Source organism: Mesocricetus auratus, unplaced genomic scaffold (genome assembly GCF_017639785.1).
Source record: "Mesocricetus auratus isolate SY011 unplaced genomic scaffold, BCM_Maur_2.0 Super-Scaffold_100694, whole genome shotgun sequence".
Lineage (NCBI taxonomy): Eukaryota > Metazoa > Chordata > Mammalia > Rodentia > Cricetidae > Mesocricetus > Mesocricetus auratus.
Window position 1 is genome coordinate 4,547,827 of NW_024429268.1, and position 20,647 is coordinate 4,568,473.

The following is a 20,647-nucleotide window of genomic DNA, read 5'->3' on the forward strand; positions in this document are numbered from 1 at the left end:
CTGGGCAGTGTGCGAAGAGTGAGAGACTTGGGAGCACCCAATCCTAAACGGGATTTCTTCATCAAACTTTCCCTCAGGAATCAGAGAGCAACATGGGAGAGGAGGTGGCAAGATTTAAGAGCCAGAGGTGATGGATGACTCCAAAGAAACCTTGCCTTCCAGACACAATAGGGCTGGTGCAGAAGCTCTTATAAACTCACAGAGACTGTGCCAATACACCCAGGGCCCGCACAGGGTCAAGCCAGACAGGGTCCCAGCACTGAGCCGAGGAAGTGTACAGGGACTCCCAGCCCTAACCAAGAAGCTATCTGCAACGGATACCCACTGGCCAAGGGAAAAATCAGTTTTCTCCAATGGAGTCTCACAGGGTGTATTAACCATACTTCACTGTTGGAACAGAATTCGGTACTCAGCATCTGATTCAGACCATCAACAACTTACCTGTAGCGCCAGGTCCAGAGAATCTAACAGCCTCTTCTGGCCTCCACAGTCACCCACAAACACATGTGCACATGCTCACACAGACATACAGGTATATAAAAGTAGAAATCTTTTTTAAAGAAAGAAATGCTGTTATGCATCCCCAAAGTGGGTAGAATTATTGTGTGCCAGTTAAAATTAGAGCATAGCTTTTATTTCTGTTCTCAAGAGGAAATCTTTGGCCTTTTCGCCATTTAACTACTCTGCTTAACTGAGATTCTACACATACCTGCTATCAGATGTGGAAAGCTTGCACTTATTCTCTACGAGATTTCTGGAATCTAACAAAAAGCGTTTGTTCAACATCTGAAACAATCATGTATATTTTTATCTACTAAACAGGCGGAGGTAGCAATGTGTTTTCAGGTGCCAAACTAATATTCAGTTCCAATTAGTGTTAACCTAATTAGGCATATGTATTATGATCTATATAAATTATTGTTTACAGCTGCAACGCCGCTCTATGGGACTCTGTGATCTTAATATTTACAGGTTAGACAGACCTGTAATTATCATTTAGTGTTCTGACGGTGATTTGACGTCAAGCTTATATCCTTCTTCATAAAATAAGTTATATGGTGTTCCTCACTTTACCTTATTAGGAGTGCTTCATGACTTTTACAATTATCTGTTCTTTGAAATTTTCAGATAGCTCACAAGACACGGTCTGGACTTCTCTTTAGGATAGGTTTTATTTTCATATGAGTTAACATTGTCAGTTCAGCTTTGGAAGTCATGTACTAAGCGATTGTCTGAATTTCCAAATGCATGGGTCTAAAGTTCCTTGCAGTGTCCCCGTGCTATTATGATGCCATTGCTGTACCATCTCCTGCTCTGTTCCCTTTTCAACTGTAATGGGCGTTTTGCTTTCTCACGTCCCCTTTTTCCTTCGTAAAGATTTGTTATCTCAGATAACTCATCTGATGCTTGTTTTTTTCTGCTTTCCCCTTAAACCGTCTGCTCTCATCGGTTTCTGCTTTGTGGGAGCGCTGAGATTGCATTGGCATTTTGTAAGTGCTTTAGATGGTGTCTACCTTAATCTGTTTTCGATCTCTGTCTCTCTCTTTTTTTTTAAAGTGTGCATTTTCCTCTTCACCTATCTTTTGCCCGAAAAAACTTATCCTGTATTCTGTTTCCCTTGAGCTACACAGTAAGAGGTCTTTTTGGTAGGAAAGGACCGCTGGAAAAATCTTCTTGTTGTGGCTGTGAATTATAAAGTGTGGGCTGGAGAGGTGGCCCAGCAGTTCATACATTTGCCCTCCAAGTGGGTGGGCATAGCAGTTCCTACAGTGCTCCTAAGACACCTGCAGATCCCATGTCAGGGTCAGATGGGCAGCTCCTATAATGCTTCCTAAGGCACCTATGCAGATTTCATGCCAGGTAGGCACTGCAGCTCCTGTAGTGCCTCATAAGGCACAAACACAAGGAATGCCCAAACTACGTTAGCCAGACTAGCTCATTGAGGGACCCTGAAATTATGCATAGGTTGGGAGATCAATTGAGGAAGGTTCCCAGAGTCAACCTGTGATGTTGACATGCACACACACCTGTCCATGTACACCCTACAAAAGCATATGCAAACAGGTATGCCCGCGGGAATAGGTACCCCACACATGAAAAATAAAAAAATATGATAAAAATAATGAATTAAGATAAAAATGGCCCAAATTTAAATTAGGCATGTTCTCATAACTCATTAAAATGTGTCCTCCATTTTGTACAAAACACTGAGTATTGTACAAGTAGCAAAAAAAATGAATTCAACAAATTAGGTAGTAGGCTCATTGGGTCAACGCTTTGGTGACTTGATTCTAGCGAAAGGATATTTGACCTGTTGTCTTCTGGTGAGTTAATTCTCATGGATGAATCAGTACTCATCCTGGGAATCTTAGAGGGGTCACAATGAAGCTGCCCAAGACCTATACCCATACATTGTTCTGTGCCTCTCACCACAGTGACAGTCACCCAGCTCACAATTCCCCAGTGGGTCCCATCTGGCTAAGTAGTGATATTCCAGTTTCCTAAAGAACGGGCCTTCTGAGGAAATTCTTCAAGGGGATTTGACCACAGTTGACTACAGATCTCACTGCTCTCGTTCATATTTTTAAAGCCCTTGCCTCACTCAGGCATCATGGTCTATGATATTTATGCTACTTACCCATTGTCCTAGTTTTACTTAGCAGCTTAGGAGCAGAAAGGTCTTTGTTTCTCTCACTGGTTCAGGCTGCAGTCCAGTGAGGAAGCCAAAGTACCAGGAGCTTGAACAGTTAATCACATCTACGGTCAAGAGCCGAGAGAGAACCAACGCATGCTTGCTAACTGGCTCATTTTCTATGTTCTTTACCAGCTCAGGACGCACAGTCTGAGGGCTGGTGCTACCTACAGTGCTCTAAACATTCCAGTTTCAATTAACTTCATTAAGACAATCCTCCATTGACAAAGCCACGGACCAACCCAACGGACATGATTCTTTACTGAGACTCTCCCCGGATGATTCACAGTTGTGTCAAGCTGACGATTAAAGCTAATACTCCTGGCTTGCTCCTGAAGATTACGGGAGCTTTGCGAGACCCTACCCCCTCTTGATTACCATAAGGAAAGACTAACTTACAGAGGAAAGAGCTGATTCCTGGAGACAGAGCTAGCTACTGTTGCAACTGAAGAGACTGGAAGATCTCAGAGTTCAGGTCACGTCAACAAGGGTAATAGACACAGACTCCCTCAAGAAATGACTCACAAACTCAAGAAGTACAGACTTAGTGTCTCTTAGATGTTTACAGACATCTCCAATCCAAGCACCACCCTTCCAAGAGGAAGCAGGAAAAAGGATGCTCCTGAAAAGTGATCATACCTCCTTTCTTATGTACAGAATCTCCAGATCATCCACCCTAAGCCCACACAGACATCTCTTCTCCTCAGGAGACCCAAGCTACAGTCAGAAGACATCCAGGTGAGTGATGTGGCCCTTGCTCAAATATTAAGTCTCTGCTGTGTAGGCATGAAAGGAAGGTAGTATTACCAACATCCTTTCTTTGAATTTTAGAGTTGAAAACTGTACCTTGGACTTGCAGTTACACTACGGTTTATTATGTTCTCTGTTGCTATACAAAAATAAAAAGTGCCCTAAAAAGTGTGGTTTATAAAGAAAATAAGCTAATTTGGGTTCATAGATCTGGAGGCTGCAGAGTCCAAGACCCAGCAGCCACAGTGGTAAGGGTCTTTGTGTTATATTACCTCATACTGGAAAGAGGGAAGGTCACCCCAGCCCATGTAGGGGGAAAAGTATGAGGAGAAGCCTCACTTTATTCAAATCCATCCTCTCAGGGGTCATCCAGACCCTAGAGAGAATGCTTCATTCCTGCAAGAACAAACCAGGTTCCTAGAAAAAGGCATGAATCCCTCTTGAAGAGCCAATCGCCTGTTAAAGACTCATCACTTTTCACTAATATTACATTAGCAACCAATTTCAACAAGTTGGGGGGGGTGGCAGGAACATACTCAAACCCTAGCACACAGGAAGATGACGTGGCCTTGGGCCCTTGTATTAGTAAAAGGCGTACGTGTTGGGCTTGGACTCTGTTGATAAGATGTGTGGCTTGCACGCATGAATCCCTGGTTTGATCTTCAGCACTGCAGGGGGTGGGGATTGGATGTAGAGCTATACGTCTGCAATGTCAGGTCTCGGGAAGCAAAGGAGGGAGGATCGGAAGTCCAAGACCATCATCAGTTATTGAGTTGAGGCCAACCTGGGTTAGAGAGCTTGCTGTAAAAAGAGAGACAGACAGACAGACAGAGAGAGAGAGAGACAGAGACAGAGAGAGACACAGAGAGAGAGAGAGAGAGAGAGAGAGAGAGAGAGAGAGAGGGAGAGAGAGAGAAGGGAAGGGAGGAGGAAGGGAAGGGAAGGGAAGAGGAAGGGACAAGAAGGGAAGGGAAGAGAGGAGAGGAGAGGAGAGGAGAGGAGAGGAGAGGAGAGGAGAGGAGAAGGGAGGAGAGGGGAGGGGAGGGGAAGGGAGAGGAAGGGAAGGAGAGGAGAGGAGAAGGGAAGGGAAGGGAAAGGGAGGGGAGGGGAGGGGAAGGGAAGAGGCAGTGTCCATATGGAAACCAGAGGACAGCTCTTGACAGTCACTTCTCTCCACCATGTAGGCTCTGGGTACCACACTCAGGTTGGCAGGCCTAATGGTAAGCACCTTAACTCAGTGAGCCATCTTGCCCACCCTGCTACCTAAATTTTGAATAGGAATTTCTGCTATCCATACCCTTTCATCCAAGACCCCTTACTTACACATGCTGAAGCTAGCAGATTCCGTAGAACATCTGCCCTTTGCATGGCCTCCTGTCCCTTATCATTAGGTGGGGTGGCAGCATGCTTCTCTCTCCTCAGTTCTGGACTGATTCTACCACCTAGAATTTCTGATGAGATCTCCTGTGACCTGAGGAGCCAAACAACGTCCTTCCACCTTCAGGCAAAGAAACTAGATGGGTTTTTAAACCTCTCTCTGAATACTTACCCTTGCTACTGAAATGACGTTCAGTGTTACCAGTACTCCGTCTAGAGTTTACTGATTGAAACTGTCTAATTCTGGACTGGGAAGATGGCTCAGCAGTTAAGAGTACTTAACCTGCTCTTCCAGAGGCTCCAGGTTCAATTCCCAGCACACACATGGCAGCTCCCAACTGCCTGTAATTCCACGATCTGACACCCTTACACAGACATACGCGCAGGCAAAACTTCAATGCACGGAAAATAAAAATAAACAAATTGGTGTTTTTTTAAAGAAACTATCCATTTCTTTGTCCAAGTGTAAAGGCCTCTTTGCACATGTCTCTGGCTACCTCAATAACAGACGAAAGAACCCATGTGGTAAGCAAAGTATCGGCTAATCTGCAGCCACACATGGAGCACACAGAGGGTAGCGTGCTTCGCCTGTTCTTTCGGAAATTTGCGTGGGGTGAGCAGGTCTTTCAACTGTCTGAAAACCGGTCACCTACTCCAGCTGACAGGCTGAGCCTGTGCTGAAATGGAAGGGGCCTGCCTAGCCTTCCTGCTTTTCACGATGAACGCAGCTCTCCTCCCGTGCTTCAACATCCTTGCGGGCTGGAAAGGCGCCATGCAATAAGGCTGCGCAGTCAGCTGGGGAAGCCTCTCAGTGCTGTGCGGATGAGAAAGAAACTCAAAGCAGTAAATTCGACAACTCCACAGCAGTGGCTCTCCACCTTCTCAGTGCTGTGACCCTTTAATACCCTTCATGGTGTGGTGGGACCCCCCCAGCCACAAAACTATTTCACTCCTCCTTCATAACTGTAATTTTGCTACTGTTATGAATCGTAATATAAATACTTTTAGAGATGGAGGTTTGACAAAAGGTGGAGACCTGCAGGTTGAGAACCACAGTTAAAAAGGCTTTTCTCTTCTAATAGATTTATTTAGGAGACATTAGGTCACACGAGGGGAATTTAGGCTAAGGAGCATCACCTCCTAAATGCCCCAAGATAGTCTGCTAACCAGGCCTGTTAGAGATAAGAAGTTTAGGATGGACATGGTTATTCGCCTACCATTAGGCTCCATGCCCATAACGAAGAAACAGCCCTGACTTACCAAGCAGCCATTTTGCCCATCCCCAAAGTCATACCTCTAAGGGCAGCTCAAGGGGGCAGCACAGGGCCACAGCCATCATTAAGTCTAGTCTGCTATTAAGTTCCCTGTGCTCTAATCAGGAAAAACAGAACTCTGCCAATCGAGCAAGATGACCCTGGGTAACAACTCTCCGAAAAAGCAACACAGGTGTACTTAATAAAAACTCTGGCAGCAGCTTTGCTGTGTAAATCTGCTATCTGCCTAACCAGCCAGACTTACAGTCTCCTGGCTCTGTTTAAATTGCTCAAAGCGTTCAAAGTCCTGGGGCCAGGACGACAGAGATTTAAAGATGATAGTGTTTGGGAGAATGCACAAGCCTACATTGTATATGTTAGTAAAACCTTCTGTTCAAGCCTACCTCTTCTTTGGGCCTTAGCCCCAGCCAGCTAGGCACTGTAGCAAGGAGCTTTCCCTTCATCTCTAAGTGCGTGGAGGGATCTCTCACTGGGAAAGCATGCTGCTCCTGTAACAATACCTGCTCACAATCTGACTTCAAAATGAACCAGAGCCATGTTTTACATCTAAAGATCCTGCGCCCTGTGCTTTCCATGAATAAGTCTCTGTGCTCAGAATAAATGCAGAAGCTTTGTCACCTGGCTTCTCTTAGTAATTGAGTATTGGAAAACAGCAAGAACAGGGAGGAGAAAAATGGCCGACTAAAAATCTAAGTCTCATTTTTTAAAAATAGAGTCTTTATTGAGAATAGAATGGAATACAAAACTGTAATGCCATGGTGAGGAACACCCCAGACATCCATTTCCAACTGAAAGAAGGGTTCCAATTCTGCCAGGAGTGAGGCACCTTCTCTGGTTACATTTCTCTTGGGCTAACAAAGATCTTGACAAAAAGCAACTCAGGGGAGGAAGAGCTTATTTTAGTTCACAAATTCAGGTTACAGTCCATCGTTTCAGGGTGTTCACATGGGTAGGAGCTTAAGGATGTCACACCACATCCCCAGGAACAAAGAGAAATGAATGCATCGTGCTTACTGTTTGCTCGCTAAGGGCCAGCTAGCTTCTTCTACTCTCATACAGTCCAGGACCCAACACAGGGAGCGGTGCCTCCTTGGTTCTTTCCCCATCAATTAACAACAAGACGACCCCCAGGCAGTGGTGATGCACGCCTTTAATCCCAGCACTGGGGAGGCAGAGGCAGGTGGATCTCTGTGAGTTCCAGGACAGCCGGGGTTGTTACACAAAGAAACCCTATCTTGAAAAAGCAAAACAAAGAAACAAACAAAAGACAAACTAGACAACCACCCCCCAAGACATGCTCACAGGCCGACCCGATCAGGATAGTCCCTGAGTGAGATTCTTTTCCCAGGTAGATCTAGGTTGTCTCAACAGTAAAAACTCACCAGCAGTGAGGGTTTCTTACCAGGAGAGCTCATGTGACTATTGGTATAGTTCAAGCCTGATGTCTTAAGGTCCTGGAAGAGACTAGAGGCACCAATTACAAATGTTGATGATGGGGTGTTGGAAGTGGAGAAAAGAAGAGGGCAAACATGACTTTAAAATTGTGCTGCTCCCCATCATCCTGAGGGACTGGGGAGAGGGATAAAATGCAGGAGTCAGCTTATGATGCATGGATGTACCAGTCTCTAGAGAAATCAACCTCTGCATCAAACCTCTCAAGGTTGATGGTATCTTCTCTACACGGAAAGAAATACGTTCAAATGTTTGCTCTTTTGAGCAAGTAAAGATGAGCTCAGTTCCTCACAAATAAGAATCGGGGCTGATAACTGTAACGTGCTTTACAAAATAAAGGATCTGTGTGCACTAAAGAAGTCTGGGCCTGGTAAGCCATGGCGATCTTGTAGATAAAGGGTAGCTGTAATTACAGTGCCTGGTGGGCGACATGGAGCTAGAAGAGAGGGGGGCTAGGACAATGGAAGAGAGTCATGGGGCGCCTCTGGGTGGAAGTAAGGGAAGAGACAGCAAGAAATAACTTGAGTGATGAAAATACTTCCTAAGAGTGAAGCTCCGAGGAAGTCAGAGGAGGGGTAAGTACTCTAACTTCCTAAGCCTGAGGACAGGCTTTCTTGTGCAAGACTCTGTTAGAGAACGCTTATTGCTTTCATTCATTTAGTACCTGTTCATTGATTCACCATCCAGAGTCTCCGTGACCTCTGCAGCAGCTGGCAGAACCATGGCAACAACTCCTGATGCTGCTTTTGAGACCCTCATGAATGGAGTGACCAACTGGGATCTTCCCAAAGAATTCATTCCTAATGAACTCCTTCTTACTGGGGAGACCACCTTCCCGGTGATGGTGAATGACAAGGGACAGGTGCTCATTGCTGCCTCTTCCTATGGCCAAGGCCGCCTGGTGGTCATATCCCATGAGAGATACTTACTGCATGCTGGCTTGGCCCCATTTCTTTTCAATGCAGTGAGGTGGCTCTGTCCCTCCCCAGAGGCTCCCATCCTGGTGCATCCCTCCTTGGCATCACTAGTTAACATCCTAAGTGACTCTGGTCTCAAGGCCCTGGTTCAGCCTGAACCTGGGGAGACTCTGGGTGTTTACTGCACTGATGCCTACAACGACACCTTGACTGACAGGCTGGTCCAGTTTGTGAAGCGCGGCGGGGGCTTGCTCATTGGGGGCCAGGCCTACTATTGGGCCAGTCAACACGGCAGTGACAAGGTGCTGTCCAATTTTCCTGGGAACCACGTGACAAGTGTGGCCGGAGTGTACTTCACAGATGTTTGTGGGAGTAGAGATTCCTTTGAGGTCTCTAAAGAGATACCCAATCCCACCCTTTATGTCAAGTAAGTGATGTTTCCCTTTCTTTTTCAGTATCGGTCAAATTGCCCTACTTAAAAGGAGCTTTCAGCTGAACAGTGGATAAGTTAGTTATCACAGGGTGAAATAATTGTAAATACTAATGTAATTATCACCTGTGGTATTAGTTGCCTTAGTGTTCTGTTACTGTGAAGAGACACCATGGCCACGGCAACTCATAAAGGAAAACATTTAATCAGGGAGAGCTTACAGTTCAGAAGTTTAGTCTACTATCACCATGGTGGGAAGCATAGCAGCTGGATAAGGTTTCTACATCTAGACTGACAGGCAGTAGGAAGAGAGAGGGAGACTCTGGCCCTGGGGTTGAGCCTTTGAAATTGGAAAGCCCACCCCCACCCATTGTCACACTTGCTCCAACAAGGCCACATTTCCTAATAGTGACTACACTTCCTAGTGACCAAGCATTCAAATATATAAGTCTATGGGGGGCCATTCCTAAGCAAAACACCATAGCAGTTAAGAAACACTACCTTATGTTCTCTAGTACAGACTTGTTATTAAATACCTTGGAGTTGGGGGTATTTCGTTTTACTTGCTGTTGAGCCTCCTCATCACAAGTAATTATAAAGGAGTGGTTACAACTTGAAGGTGAGTACAGAGAAGGTCTACAAAATATATGAGAAAGAAATTATGTCTGTTCATGACTGGGGAGATGGTTGAGAAGGAAAAAGTACTTGCTAAGTAAGTGTGAGGGCCAGAATTAGATGTCCAGAACCCACAGAAATGCTAGGCTGGCATGGAGACCATACAATAATCAAGCATCTGGAAGGTAGAGACAAAGGATACCTGGAAGAAGCTGACTTTGTAGGCTACCTGAACTGGCAATCTCTGGGTTCAACTGAGAGATCCAACATCAATAGACAAAGAGAAGAGTGATCAAGGAAGACTTCTAAACACCAGACTCAGGTCGTCATGGGCATGCACACACACAAATTCTACATACAGATGTGAGTACACCCACAAGTAAGCAAGCATCGGAACACATGTTCCCCCCCACACAGAAAAATTTAAGAAAATTAATTATGTCTGTTTTGTTTATCATTGCTAATAATTTTTAGAACATTGTGCAAGACCTGGCATTGTGAGTAGGGACTAAACATGAATGAATGAATCAATCAGTCAATCAATCAACTGATTGATTGATCAAACACAATGTCAATGTATTCCAGGACTAGCAAGGAAAATATGACAAGAACAGACTGTGTAGCTTTACATTCAGGAACCTCTCTCCTGGAGTCAAGTAGGACCATCAGGAAAGGGTAACATCTGAGCTAAAAGTCATCTGAGAGTATGGTGAGACAGCTGGAGGTAACCCTGCAGCATCTTTTTCCATAGTAGAGCAGGGTTCTTCATAAAAACTATATAAAAATGGGACAGATAGCTAGTTTCCCTGGACTATGGGATTTGATCAACTGCCCAATGCTTTTCATTCCAAAAGGATTCCATTAAGAGTAACTACAGTGCTGGGTGGTGGTGGCACACACCTTTAGTCCCAGCACTTGAGAGGCTGAGACTGGTAGATCGCTGAGTTCAAGGCCAGCCTGGCCTACAGAGTGAGTTTCAGGGCAGCCAGGGATACACAGAGAAACCCTGTCAGAAAAAAAAGCAGGAGAGAGTAGCTACAGTATAATACAGAAGAGCAGAAGTTTAAGTTACTATCAATATTTGTTGTTAAAGTTCCCACATGAGTATCTACAGCTCATCACACACAATAAGTCTAATCAGGCGAAGGCCAGATTAAAAATATTTGTCAGGCATTGTCTTTTGAAATTGAAAACTGCCATTTTAAAAGGCCATGTTAACTTAGAGCAAAATATAGCCCATACTAGTGCTAGTACTTAATATCACAAGTTTCTGTTTAGTATATTGTCATTACAGAACTGAGAAGCTTTATTCATTTGTGTTTTCTGATTGCCAATGTGGAATTTTTTAAAATATTTATAAACAATCCATACTTCTTTCTTGAAATGTCTGCTCTTCAGTTTTTCTACTTAACTTTCAGTTTTTTCTTATTGATTACTAACTGTCCTTCCTGTATTATAGAAAACTGCTCGTATTTTTTACGTGTTGCAAATATTTCCTCCCACCTTTTGTTCAATAACCTGAAGATTCCGTTTGTTTTGTTTTGTGGTTTTTTGTTTTGTTTTGTGGTTTTTTGTTTTGTTTTGTTTTGTTTTTGGTGACACCCACACGCATGTATGCGCATATGTATATGTTAGTTCCCGTGATCTAGTTTTTCAGTTTTGTTCCTTCCTTTTTCCCCTTCCTCTCATCTTCCCTTTCCTCTCCTGCCCCCCAGTCTCCCTTTCCTTTCTGTCCATCCCCTTTATTTCCCCTTGTTATCCGCACATATTCGTTGTACAAAATGGTGGATTGCGTTATGATAGTGTTGCACATAAGTATCATAGAGGTTCCTCATGGTCCTCTTCCTAAGTAATCCCCCTTATACTTTCACATCAATTATTTTTTAATTCTCCACATGAGAGGAAATATGTAAAGTTTGTGAGCCCAGTTTACCTCCTTCAGCACAACCATTTCTGCTTTTCCAGTTTTCATCCACTTAAATTTATTTTGTTGTTGTTATTGTTTCTGTTATTTCCCAGTATTGGGTTTGCAAACCGAGGCCTTGCACATGTGTGGTGAGTGCCTCTACCGCCATGGCTCATGCCCAAAGATGGGCTGTTTACACACTCAATTTATTTGGTATCGTTAGGGATACAATGAAGAAACTTAAATATTGGAATAGGCAGGAGTTCTCTGGGAACTTCCACTAGGGTGATTTCTATGTGTATATCAAGTTTCACTGTGTGACAGGTAAAGGTCTTGTCATGTTAAAAGCTCCACGTTAAAAACTGATTTGAAGATGCATCAAAGTAAGATAAAAATGCCTCTCTTCTGTTCACTATTTTTTTTTCATTTGTTTCTTTTTCAAAATAGGGTTTTTTTCCGTGTAACAACCCCGGCTGCCCTAGAACTTTCTTTGTAGGTCAAGGATGGTCTCTGCGGTTCTCACAGAGATCTGCCTGCCTCTGCCTCACGAGTGCTATGATTGAAGGTAACGTAGAAGGCTTTGTGCCGAAAGCGCTGAGGTCCTGGACAATCTCTGCTGTCCTAACCTATACTCATCTCTCTTCACTGATGTGAGAACTGTCTCTTCCCAGGTGTGAAGATGAGATCAAGTATGACCAGCAGCAGCTCCTGGAAGGGATGTCTGTGATGGACATTGAGACACAGGCCGTCCCCTGCCAGCTGCTGGTACATGGGCAGCGGGCCTTTCCCTTGGGAGTAGACAATTCGTTCAACTGCTTCCTTGCAGCTGCCCGCTATGGCCATGGCCGTGTGGTGTTGGGGGGCCATGAGAGTTTGATGCTCAGTGAAGCGATGCTGCCATTTGTACTCAATGCTTTGCACTGGCTGATGGGGCCTCAGACAGGCAGGGTTGGGTTGGCTTCAAAAATGAAAGCACTGAAGTCTCTGCTACCAAACAGCAGCTTCCAGTGGAGTGAAACGGAACATCTGACTGGTGATTTGAGTGTCTTTTGCTGCTGCTCATTCACCAATATAGATCCCAAGAAGGTAGAGGAATTTGTTGCAGAAGGTGGAGGCTTGCTGATCGGGGCAGGGGCCCGGTTATGGGGTCACAAGAACCCAGACTCTGACTGTATGACTCAATACCCAAATAACATCACCCTTAAATGCTTTGGCCTTGGCATCACAAGCCAGGTAGTCAAAAAAGGTTCCTTTCCAGTCCCAAATCCTCAGGTGATAGACTACCACATCCGTAAAGCCCTGGCCCAATTTGAGTCCGCCGTCTACAGCCAGAATTGCATATTACAAGAGAGATGGCTAATGAAGCTTGTGAAAGACTGTTCCTACATGCTTCAAATGACACATCAGAGAATTTCTATCTATGACTCCGTGAAGGAACGTGCCCTAAAAGTCATCCAACATGAGGGCTTCCCAAGAGTGAGTGATGAACACCCAATCTTAAAAGGCAGCCCTCAGGCCTTTCTGCTTTTCCTGGCTTATGAATTATTCAAATCCGGAGTTGATGCATCCCAGCTACTTCCTCCTCCCTCCTTACTGCCTCCCACGGAATCTCCCATGGTTATTAAAATCAGCAGAGGTAAGGAATGGAGAGGGGACCCAGGGCATTCAGGACGAGAGAATTGGTTGGGCTGGCGGGGGTCAGAATTGCTACACATTGCTTTCTTTTGAAAAGTCCATTTTCTTTCTTTTTCTATGAACTTTCAAGAAGGGAATTTTAGGAACAAAGGCAGCTTGGGTGGTTAAAGGATGGTCTGGCGAGACCTGCAGCTCTGTTGGTGGGGTCGGGGATTCTGGGTGAAGGTGAAATCATGAATGCAAAGACTACAGATTTCCTTGTGATTCTCATCAGACAACCGCAGTTCCTGGGTGAGCACCGGACTCTACTTGCCTGAAGGTCAGGTTGCACAAATAACGCTTCCCACTGAAGCCACTAATGCCAATCTGAAGGTAAAGCATTGGGCTCCCTAGTAAGTGAATTTTTTGCCATGTCCATAGTACATTCCCTTCTAGTGATTTGTTTGTTTATTTGAGACAGGGCCTCTCTATGCAGCCCTGGCTATCCGGGAACTTGCTGTGTAGACCAGGCAGTCTCAACCTTACAGAGATCCTCCTGCCTCTCTTCAATAACATTTTAGATTTTCCCATCAACCTCACCAGGCATAGGGGTCAGAAAAGACCCTCCTTTTTACAGATCAAGACAGTAGTCACTGTAAAGCTGAATCTTGGTACATCATAGACGGCTACCTCTGTCACCTCCCCTTCTTGTACACGTACTGTCAAAGCTTCTCTCACTGTCTTTTTTCTTTCTTGACGTATCTGAAATCATATCAAAATGTTTTTACGAGCTTCAGGCCCATAAACCATTTGCACAGTGCTCACTTATGGAGACCCAAAGGAAATGGCAGAGACATAGGCAGTGTGCTCTCCGAGTCAATATTTACCCTGGAACTAATTTTATTTAAGTTATTTTGATCCCCAAACTCCACAGAGAACAAAGAGTGATTACAGACAAGTAAGAGTGCCCCAGAGAAAGTGCCTAAGTAGTAGAAATGCTCCACTTGTGAACATGACCCTGGTCATCCTAAGGTTCTCTTGCCACCTCTGCCAGGCCTCTTACATACATACACATTTCCATACACAGAAGAGGTGGTTCGGAACATTCTCATGTGATGACTTATGCCCGCTGTGATAGGTCCTCATTGGATGCCACACGGACAACATAGGCGAAGCAAAGACTTACTACCGTCCTCCTGTGATGACATACATATACCACTTAAATTCACCCCAGAAGAACATCTCCTGGCTCTATGGGGGGCTTCTCTACGTCACTGTTCCCAACAAGTACAATCGGGATGATGTGTCTGTCACCATCAGTGGAGCTGTGTCTGCTCCATACTTCAAGATAGGTGAGTAGGAGACCCGGCTTCATAATGGGCCCAGAGCAGAAGGAAAACAGGAGGGAGAGAAGGGAACCTGGCTTGAGAGACACCAGTGGAGGGTTTAGGGAAAGGTGAGTCACAAGACAGAAAGAAGGCTACGAAATTTGAATAACCTCTTCAAGGGGATGTAAAAGGAGGACAAGTAAAGACCAAAAAATGAGATTTATTACCAAGTTATCTATCTGTGTGACCCACAGTTGAAGGGCTACAGTTGAAATCCGGAAAACGTGGTATGTAATCTTTGTTTCCAGGTGAGACGACCCAGGAGGAATGGAAAGATCTTATCAAGTCCAGTGAAGCTCCCTGGGGAGAGCTAGCCACAGACAATATTATCCTGACGATCCCAACTGAATGCCTCAAGATGCTTCGGGACCCATACCCACTGCTCCAGCTCTGGGATGAGATCGTACAGGCTGTAGCTAAGCTGGCAGCTGTACCCTTCCCTTTTAAAAGGCCTGAGAGGGTGGTACTTGACAAGCAGATCTCACTTGGTAGGTACTCCATACGAGTGCTCTGAGAACTGACATAATTTTACAGAGATCAGTGGAGAACATAGTCCGTTACATATAATCTCAAAGATGCAAAGCGTTGCAGGATAGTGGGAGTGAGGAGTAATGTCTGTGGATTTTTCCTAAGTATTCTCATGGAAGATAATTAAGTGCAGTCAAAGTTGGGGAAGAGAAAAGACGTGAGACGTGTTCCAGCAGAGTCAAGAAGACTTGTTAATGCTGGATAAGACAGGAGAAATAATAATAGGTGTGTGTGGAGCAATGGGAAAACCAATTGCCATCCGCATACTTTCAAGATGATTCCTTAAGATTAAGCCTAAACTAGGGTGGGGAGAACCTTACTGTCTTCCCTAAGTGCTGGACACCTAGACACAAAACTTGCATGGACCACCCATCTGAAAATAGAGGAAATAGTGCGTGATGACAGTCAAACATTATATTCCACAACCCTACCCTTCACAGGGAAATGCAGGTGAGTGTCAAATTCTGTCCAATAAAAAGAGAAGAAAGCCTGGTGGGCTGCAAATAAGCTTAGGTGGTGGGTAGAGCCAGAGTGAGCTTACTCGGTGTATCCCAGGGCTTCTGGGACGGTGCGGGTGTAGCCTACAAAACGCCATGACCCATGTCACTTCATAGCTTACTCCCCGTTACTTCCCTCAGGTTATCTTCACTCCGGATACCCCGTCATGGGCCACATAAGCATTGCAGAAGGCATCATTGATGAGATCGCAATAAGGTCACATGGTATTTGGGGCGTGGCGCATGAGCTGGGCCACAACCAGCAGAAGGGGAGATGGAATTTCCCGCCTTACACCACCGAAGCCTTGTGTAACCTCTGGTCTATCTATGTGCACGAGACTGTTCTAAACATCCACAGGGACCAGGCCCACCCTTCTCTGAAACCTGAACTCCGGATGCAGAGGATCAAAACTCACCTGAACATGGGAGCACCCCTGAGTAACTGGGTTGTATGGACAGCTCTTGAGACTTATCTCCAGGTACCGAGCAGATATCCAGGGAGGTGGGAACCATCAGGCTTCCCACACCCCAAGAACCACACACGATGTATGTCCTTCCTGGATGTGAGGGATAGGCAGAGGGTGGCCTCTTGCTATGAGTCGGGTGTGTCACATCTGATGTGGATAACATGTAGATAACTGTGTTTCCTCTTCTCTACCACGTAACTGGAATAAATAAGGGTGTGTGGAATCGCTATGGGAAACCCTGTGTGACTGCATAGCTGTACTCAGAAAAATCTGCAGTGAAACTCGGCTTTGCCAAATGCAAATAGTTTCTCCTGACCTGTTAGCTTAGGAGAAATCAGTGTCACCCCACTCCAACAATGTATTCGCAGAATGCCTTAGGCTGTGACTACAGTTGAGCAAGAACAAAAGGGCCAGCTGGTACAAGAAATGCTGTAACGATTGCTCAAGGCTGTTAGCTCCTAAGGGGCACAAGACTCATAGATGGCAAGCCATGGGTCTTTCCTCTCTAAATCCAAAGCAGGACAAGTCCCAGCCAGCCGTCTCCAGTGTTGAGCTTCACGAAATGAAAGGGTCTAGCTCGCCTCAGTCAGGTTCAGATCTCTATCATTAACCTTAGTAGTAACAGAATAACAACACTGGAATTAACTGCCACTTACTGAGACCCTGATAAAACGAGCAATGAGTAACAACAGAAAAATCTCTCTGACGCTGTACTGAGGCAGCTGGACATATGGCACCGGTCACAGGGACAGGCTTCTAGAGGAAAAGGAACAAGAGACCCACGGACAAACTAAATCAACATAACAGCTTATGACTAAAACACACACACATGCACGTACACACGCATGCACAAACGCACATACAATGTGGTTTCATGCATGTGTTCAGGGGGTGACTTGCAGGTTGCCTATGTAATTCTGCTATTTCTTTCTCTTTCCAGCTCCAGGAGGGCTTCGGGTGGGAACCATTCATCCAGATCTTTGCTGACTACCGGGTCCTCTCCAACCTCCCCAAAGGCAATGAGGGCAAGATGAATCTGTGGGTGAAGAAGTTCTCCGAGGTCGTGCAGAAGAACCTGGCCCCTTTCTTTGAAGCCTGGGGCTGGCCTGTACAAAATGATGTGGCTGAAAGCCTCACCTATCTGCCAGAGTGGCTGGAAAACCCCATGAAAATGTATACACCCGAGGTTACAGAGTGAAGACACAACAGAAGTTCTATCTGGGGGAAAGAAAGATCATTTATTGGACACAACACAAAAATCCTCATGATTCAACCAAATTCAATTTTAGGGACTCCCCACCCCCCTTCGCCCAGTTGTCAGAATCATCTTAATCTCAATCAACTTTTGCAAGGCAGAGATCCAATTAGATGGAGACTTTCAAAATTTGCACTGTAGGTGGCGCAAATCTATTGCTTCTAGATTAATTTCAAGCTGTTTGTCTTCTGACCGTCCTGCTTAGCATTTCCACGCTCTCTGTGCATTGTTGCTCAAATCCAGGGGCTAAACTGAAGAACTCTCTCTTTTGTCAGCTCCATTGGGAGAATCTCTGCTCTAGCCCTAACATTCATGCACAGATAGCATTTCTCTGAGCGGTTTGAATGGAGCATGTGACCAACAAACACTTTGTCAATATGAATGCTCATTGTAATTGAGAACTCACTTGCCTACTCAAGGCTAGCTTTTGTGCTACAGCAAAACTACCACTTACGAGCTGTCACAGGCAGGCCCTGCTTCAAGTTAGTGTGTTGCTGGAAATTAAAACATTTATGTAAGAGGTTGATATGCACACACACACATATGTATATATATATATATTCATGAGATATATTCCATTTGTATAACAGGCTGATACAGATTTTTTCATGGAGATATATTCCATTAAGGAAGTGGGTGATACTGATTCATATATATTAATACACACAGGTATTTACAGTATTACTGAGAATTAGCCCCTCAGCACAGAATTTCTCTCTTAGCATGCAGGTTTTACCACAAACAGACACCTCACCTCTGCCACACAGTGGCCGCACAGCCTACCAAATATCAGACCTATTTCTTTGGAAAATAACTGAATGCTTTGCTGAAAAGCATATCTCTCATCCTAAAAAAGTTTATATTACTATCAGAGATAGACCAAGGCCAACAAAGTAAACACTGGCTTGTGGCATACACACTATGAAATCTAGACAAGATATGCTGCCGGTCAAGGTCAGAAACTTAGGCTAGACTTCTGCATTTAAGTATCAATGTCTTTCCAACCCCATGGCGCATGAAGATTGTACACAAATATAGCTTGCAGGGCATGTGAAGAAACCTAAATTTCAAAGTGACCGAGGAATAATAAAGCAAGAATTTAAAATAGACCACACAAGCAAGAGGACCAGAGTGTGATCCCCCGAGCCCACAGAAGTGTCCCATGTATGCAGTGTTCCATCTGTGATCTCAGTTTTGGCAGGCAGAGAGAGGTGATCCTCAGAGCAGATTGGGTATCAAAACTAGCCTTCTCAGGCAAGCTCTGGGTTTAATTGGGAGACTCTGCCTTAAAGAATGAAGGTTGAAGAGAAATGAGAAAGATTTCCTGGCATCAACCTCTGCAATCCACATACACATACACATATACACACACTCGAGCACACATGGTACATACATACATATGTGCATGCATCCTATGTTCATACACATGAAAACCAAAAAGTAATAACTGGGTAAAATAGGCCACCATTGTCAGCTTCCCTGACCTTATCTGAAAGTACAGTCTGTCACAGCTGTCCTCTTTGTAACGACAGGAACCCAAGGTATGCTAAAGGAGGACTATAGAGAGATTCTTTATTCTTTCATCTGTTCTGTGGAGTTTCCTATGAGAACTGACTTTCATTTCTACATGACAGAAATGAGCTGTCAACCAAGAGCACCTAGCCCCCATCACAAAAGCAGGCATACATCCATGGATGATCAATCATAGCTTTAGACTTGCGGGACCCATTAACTTTACGACACACGCTCACAGATTTAAGTAGACTAGCCAATCACTGCCCTTTTCTAATAAGTCACATAAGCACAGATAGGAAAGAATCTCTTCCTGAAATCACAGTTTCTACAAATCACATGAGTCTAAAATTCTTGTAATAGCACTATATTCACACAAACAGGACTTTATGGATTTAAAAAAGAAAAGATATCAAAGGTAGAACTATGTCTCCAAAGATATTATTTTAGGAATCTTGATTTAATAGTGACTCGAACTGCCTTGTTTACTAAGTCAATAAAGAGCTGCCTCTACGTATGCAGAGTTGAGTGTCTTTTACCTGTCATCAGAAAAGCCCAAGCAAAATATTGTCCCTTTATTCAAGTATCCCTCAGCCTGCTGCTCGAGAAGTCCGGTGCCTGTCTTCCTTCACAGAGAGCCTTCTCTGGAATATGCTTTCTTGCTTCCACGTCTCTATCTTTTATTTATACCAGCCAGGCTCCAGCATGTGAGTGAGGACAGTTAAACACAAGTGATTTTACTTCTGATGGCAAAGTTGTCTGAGGGCCACCAAGGGTATAATTTAGTCTTCTCATTGCTGTGACCGAATATCTAATAGGAGTAACTCAAATGAGGAGAGGTATAATTTTGTTCATGATTTGAAATAATAGGGTTCTTTGTGTCGGGGAAGGTATAGTGGTGCCTGGAATTGCAGGAGATTGATATCTACTTTGTTAATGTCTCAGAAGATATACACAAGAGAAGCAGAGAAAACTCTATAGCCCTCAAGGTCCACCCTACCCTGAATAGTCTATGTCTCCTAGGTAGGTCCAAAAGTTCCACACCCTCACAGAAACAGCACCATCAGCCACAGACCAAGTGTTTGAACACATGAGCCTGTGGGGAGCACATCTATTTATCAGTCCCTATCTTTGGAGACCAGGCTGTAGTTTGGTGGTACTCACCAGTTTAACATTAAAGGATCAAGGGATTCTTGAGATCAAACCTAGGTAGGGCCTTGGGCATGTCAGACAAGTGAACAGCACTGAACTACACCCCCAAGATTCTCTCTTTGAAGGGAAAATGTGTCCAGATAAGTATCACAGTGAGGTACGCTGTTTATCTGTAGTCACACTGTGTGTCCAAGAAACACTTCTCGTCACTCTTACAACTGTCTAGCTAGTGTTCTGTTACCCCCACTAGACAGTCTGCTTCACTAAGGCGAGGGTGACACCCTTGTTTCTCGAGTTGAATCTCCAATAGACAACACAGAACCAAACACATAAGAAAGTGTTCAAGGGAAACAAACAACTTTTAAATACGTTCCCCATCCTTTCACATTTCAGGGTCTCTGCTTTCCCTCTTGCCCGCCCTGACTCTTCCTTCCTCCAGAGATTATTGTCAAACCCTCTCCTGTTGTGTATCCATGAACATCTCTATAGGTTAGGAGGAGTCCCGAATTTTTGCAAGCTCCGTAACTGGGGGGTGGGGGCCTGTCTTGTACCCCCTCCAGAGGGCGCACTAAGCCCAGGCTGAAACTGCAGCAGCAGCAGCAGCACTCCCAGCCCCGCCCGCCCCAGCCTGAGATAGAAGGAAAAGAGAGAGAGAGAGAGAGAGAGAGAGAGAGAGGAGAGAGAGAGAGAGAGAGAGAGAGAGATCTTTCATAAAACTCTATCACAGTGCTGGAAAAGCAGAAGGAAATAGAGCCAAGAAACCAAAACCCTGACCCAAGCGAGAAGCTACAAAGGGCAGAAATAGCCATGAAAGGTCTCTA

The 20,647-nt window shown here is 44.7% G+C and overlaps 1 protein-coding gene across 2 annotated transcripts; it reads left to right on the top strand.

Moving 5' to 3' along the window:
• The first annotated feature begins 8,266 nt into the window (after positions 1-8,266).
• LOC101830368 (TRPM8 channel-associated factor 3-like) lies at positions 8,267-17,746 on the top strand. Of its 2 annotated transcripts, none has more exons than XM_005083066.2 (7): positions 8,267-8,889; positions 12,085-13,049; positions 13,323-13,420; positions 14,166-14,379; positions 14,664-14,903; positions 15,582-15,919; positions 16,848-17,746. In XM_005083066.2, the coding sequence occupies exons 1-7, from the start codon at positions 8,267-8,269 to the stop codon at positions 17,103-17,105; spliced, it is 2,736 nt and encodes a 911-aa protein (XP_005083123.1). In that variant the 3' UTR covers positions 17,106-17,746. The 2 variants fall into 2 exon arrangements, with proteins under 2 accessions (XP_005083123.1, XP_040596374.1); XM_040740440.1 differs by having other exon boundaries at positions 12,085-13,043.
• The last annotated feature ends 2,901 nt before the right edge of the window (positions 17,747-20,647 follow it).

Excerpts from the sequence above, each read along its gene's own strand:
- LOC101830368 (XM_005083066.2), top strand. The coding sequence starts at position 8,267 with ATGGCAACAACTCCTGATGCTGCTTTTGAGACCCTCATGAATGGAGTG. Across the intron at positions 13,050-13,322 it reads GGTTATTAAAATCAGCAGAG|ACAACCGCAGTTCCTGGGTG; the intron begins GTAAGGAATGGA and ends GATTCTCATCAG. Across the intron at positions 13,421-14,165 it reads CCACTAATGCCAATCTGAAG|GTCCTCATTGGATGCCACAC; the intron begins GTAAAGCATTGG and ends CCGCTGTGATAG.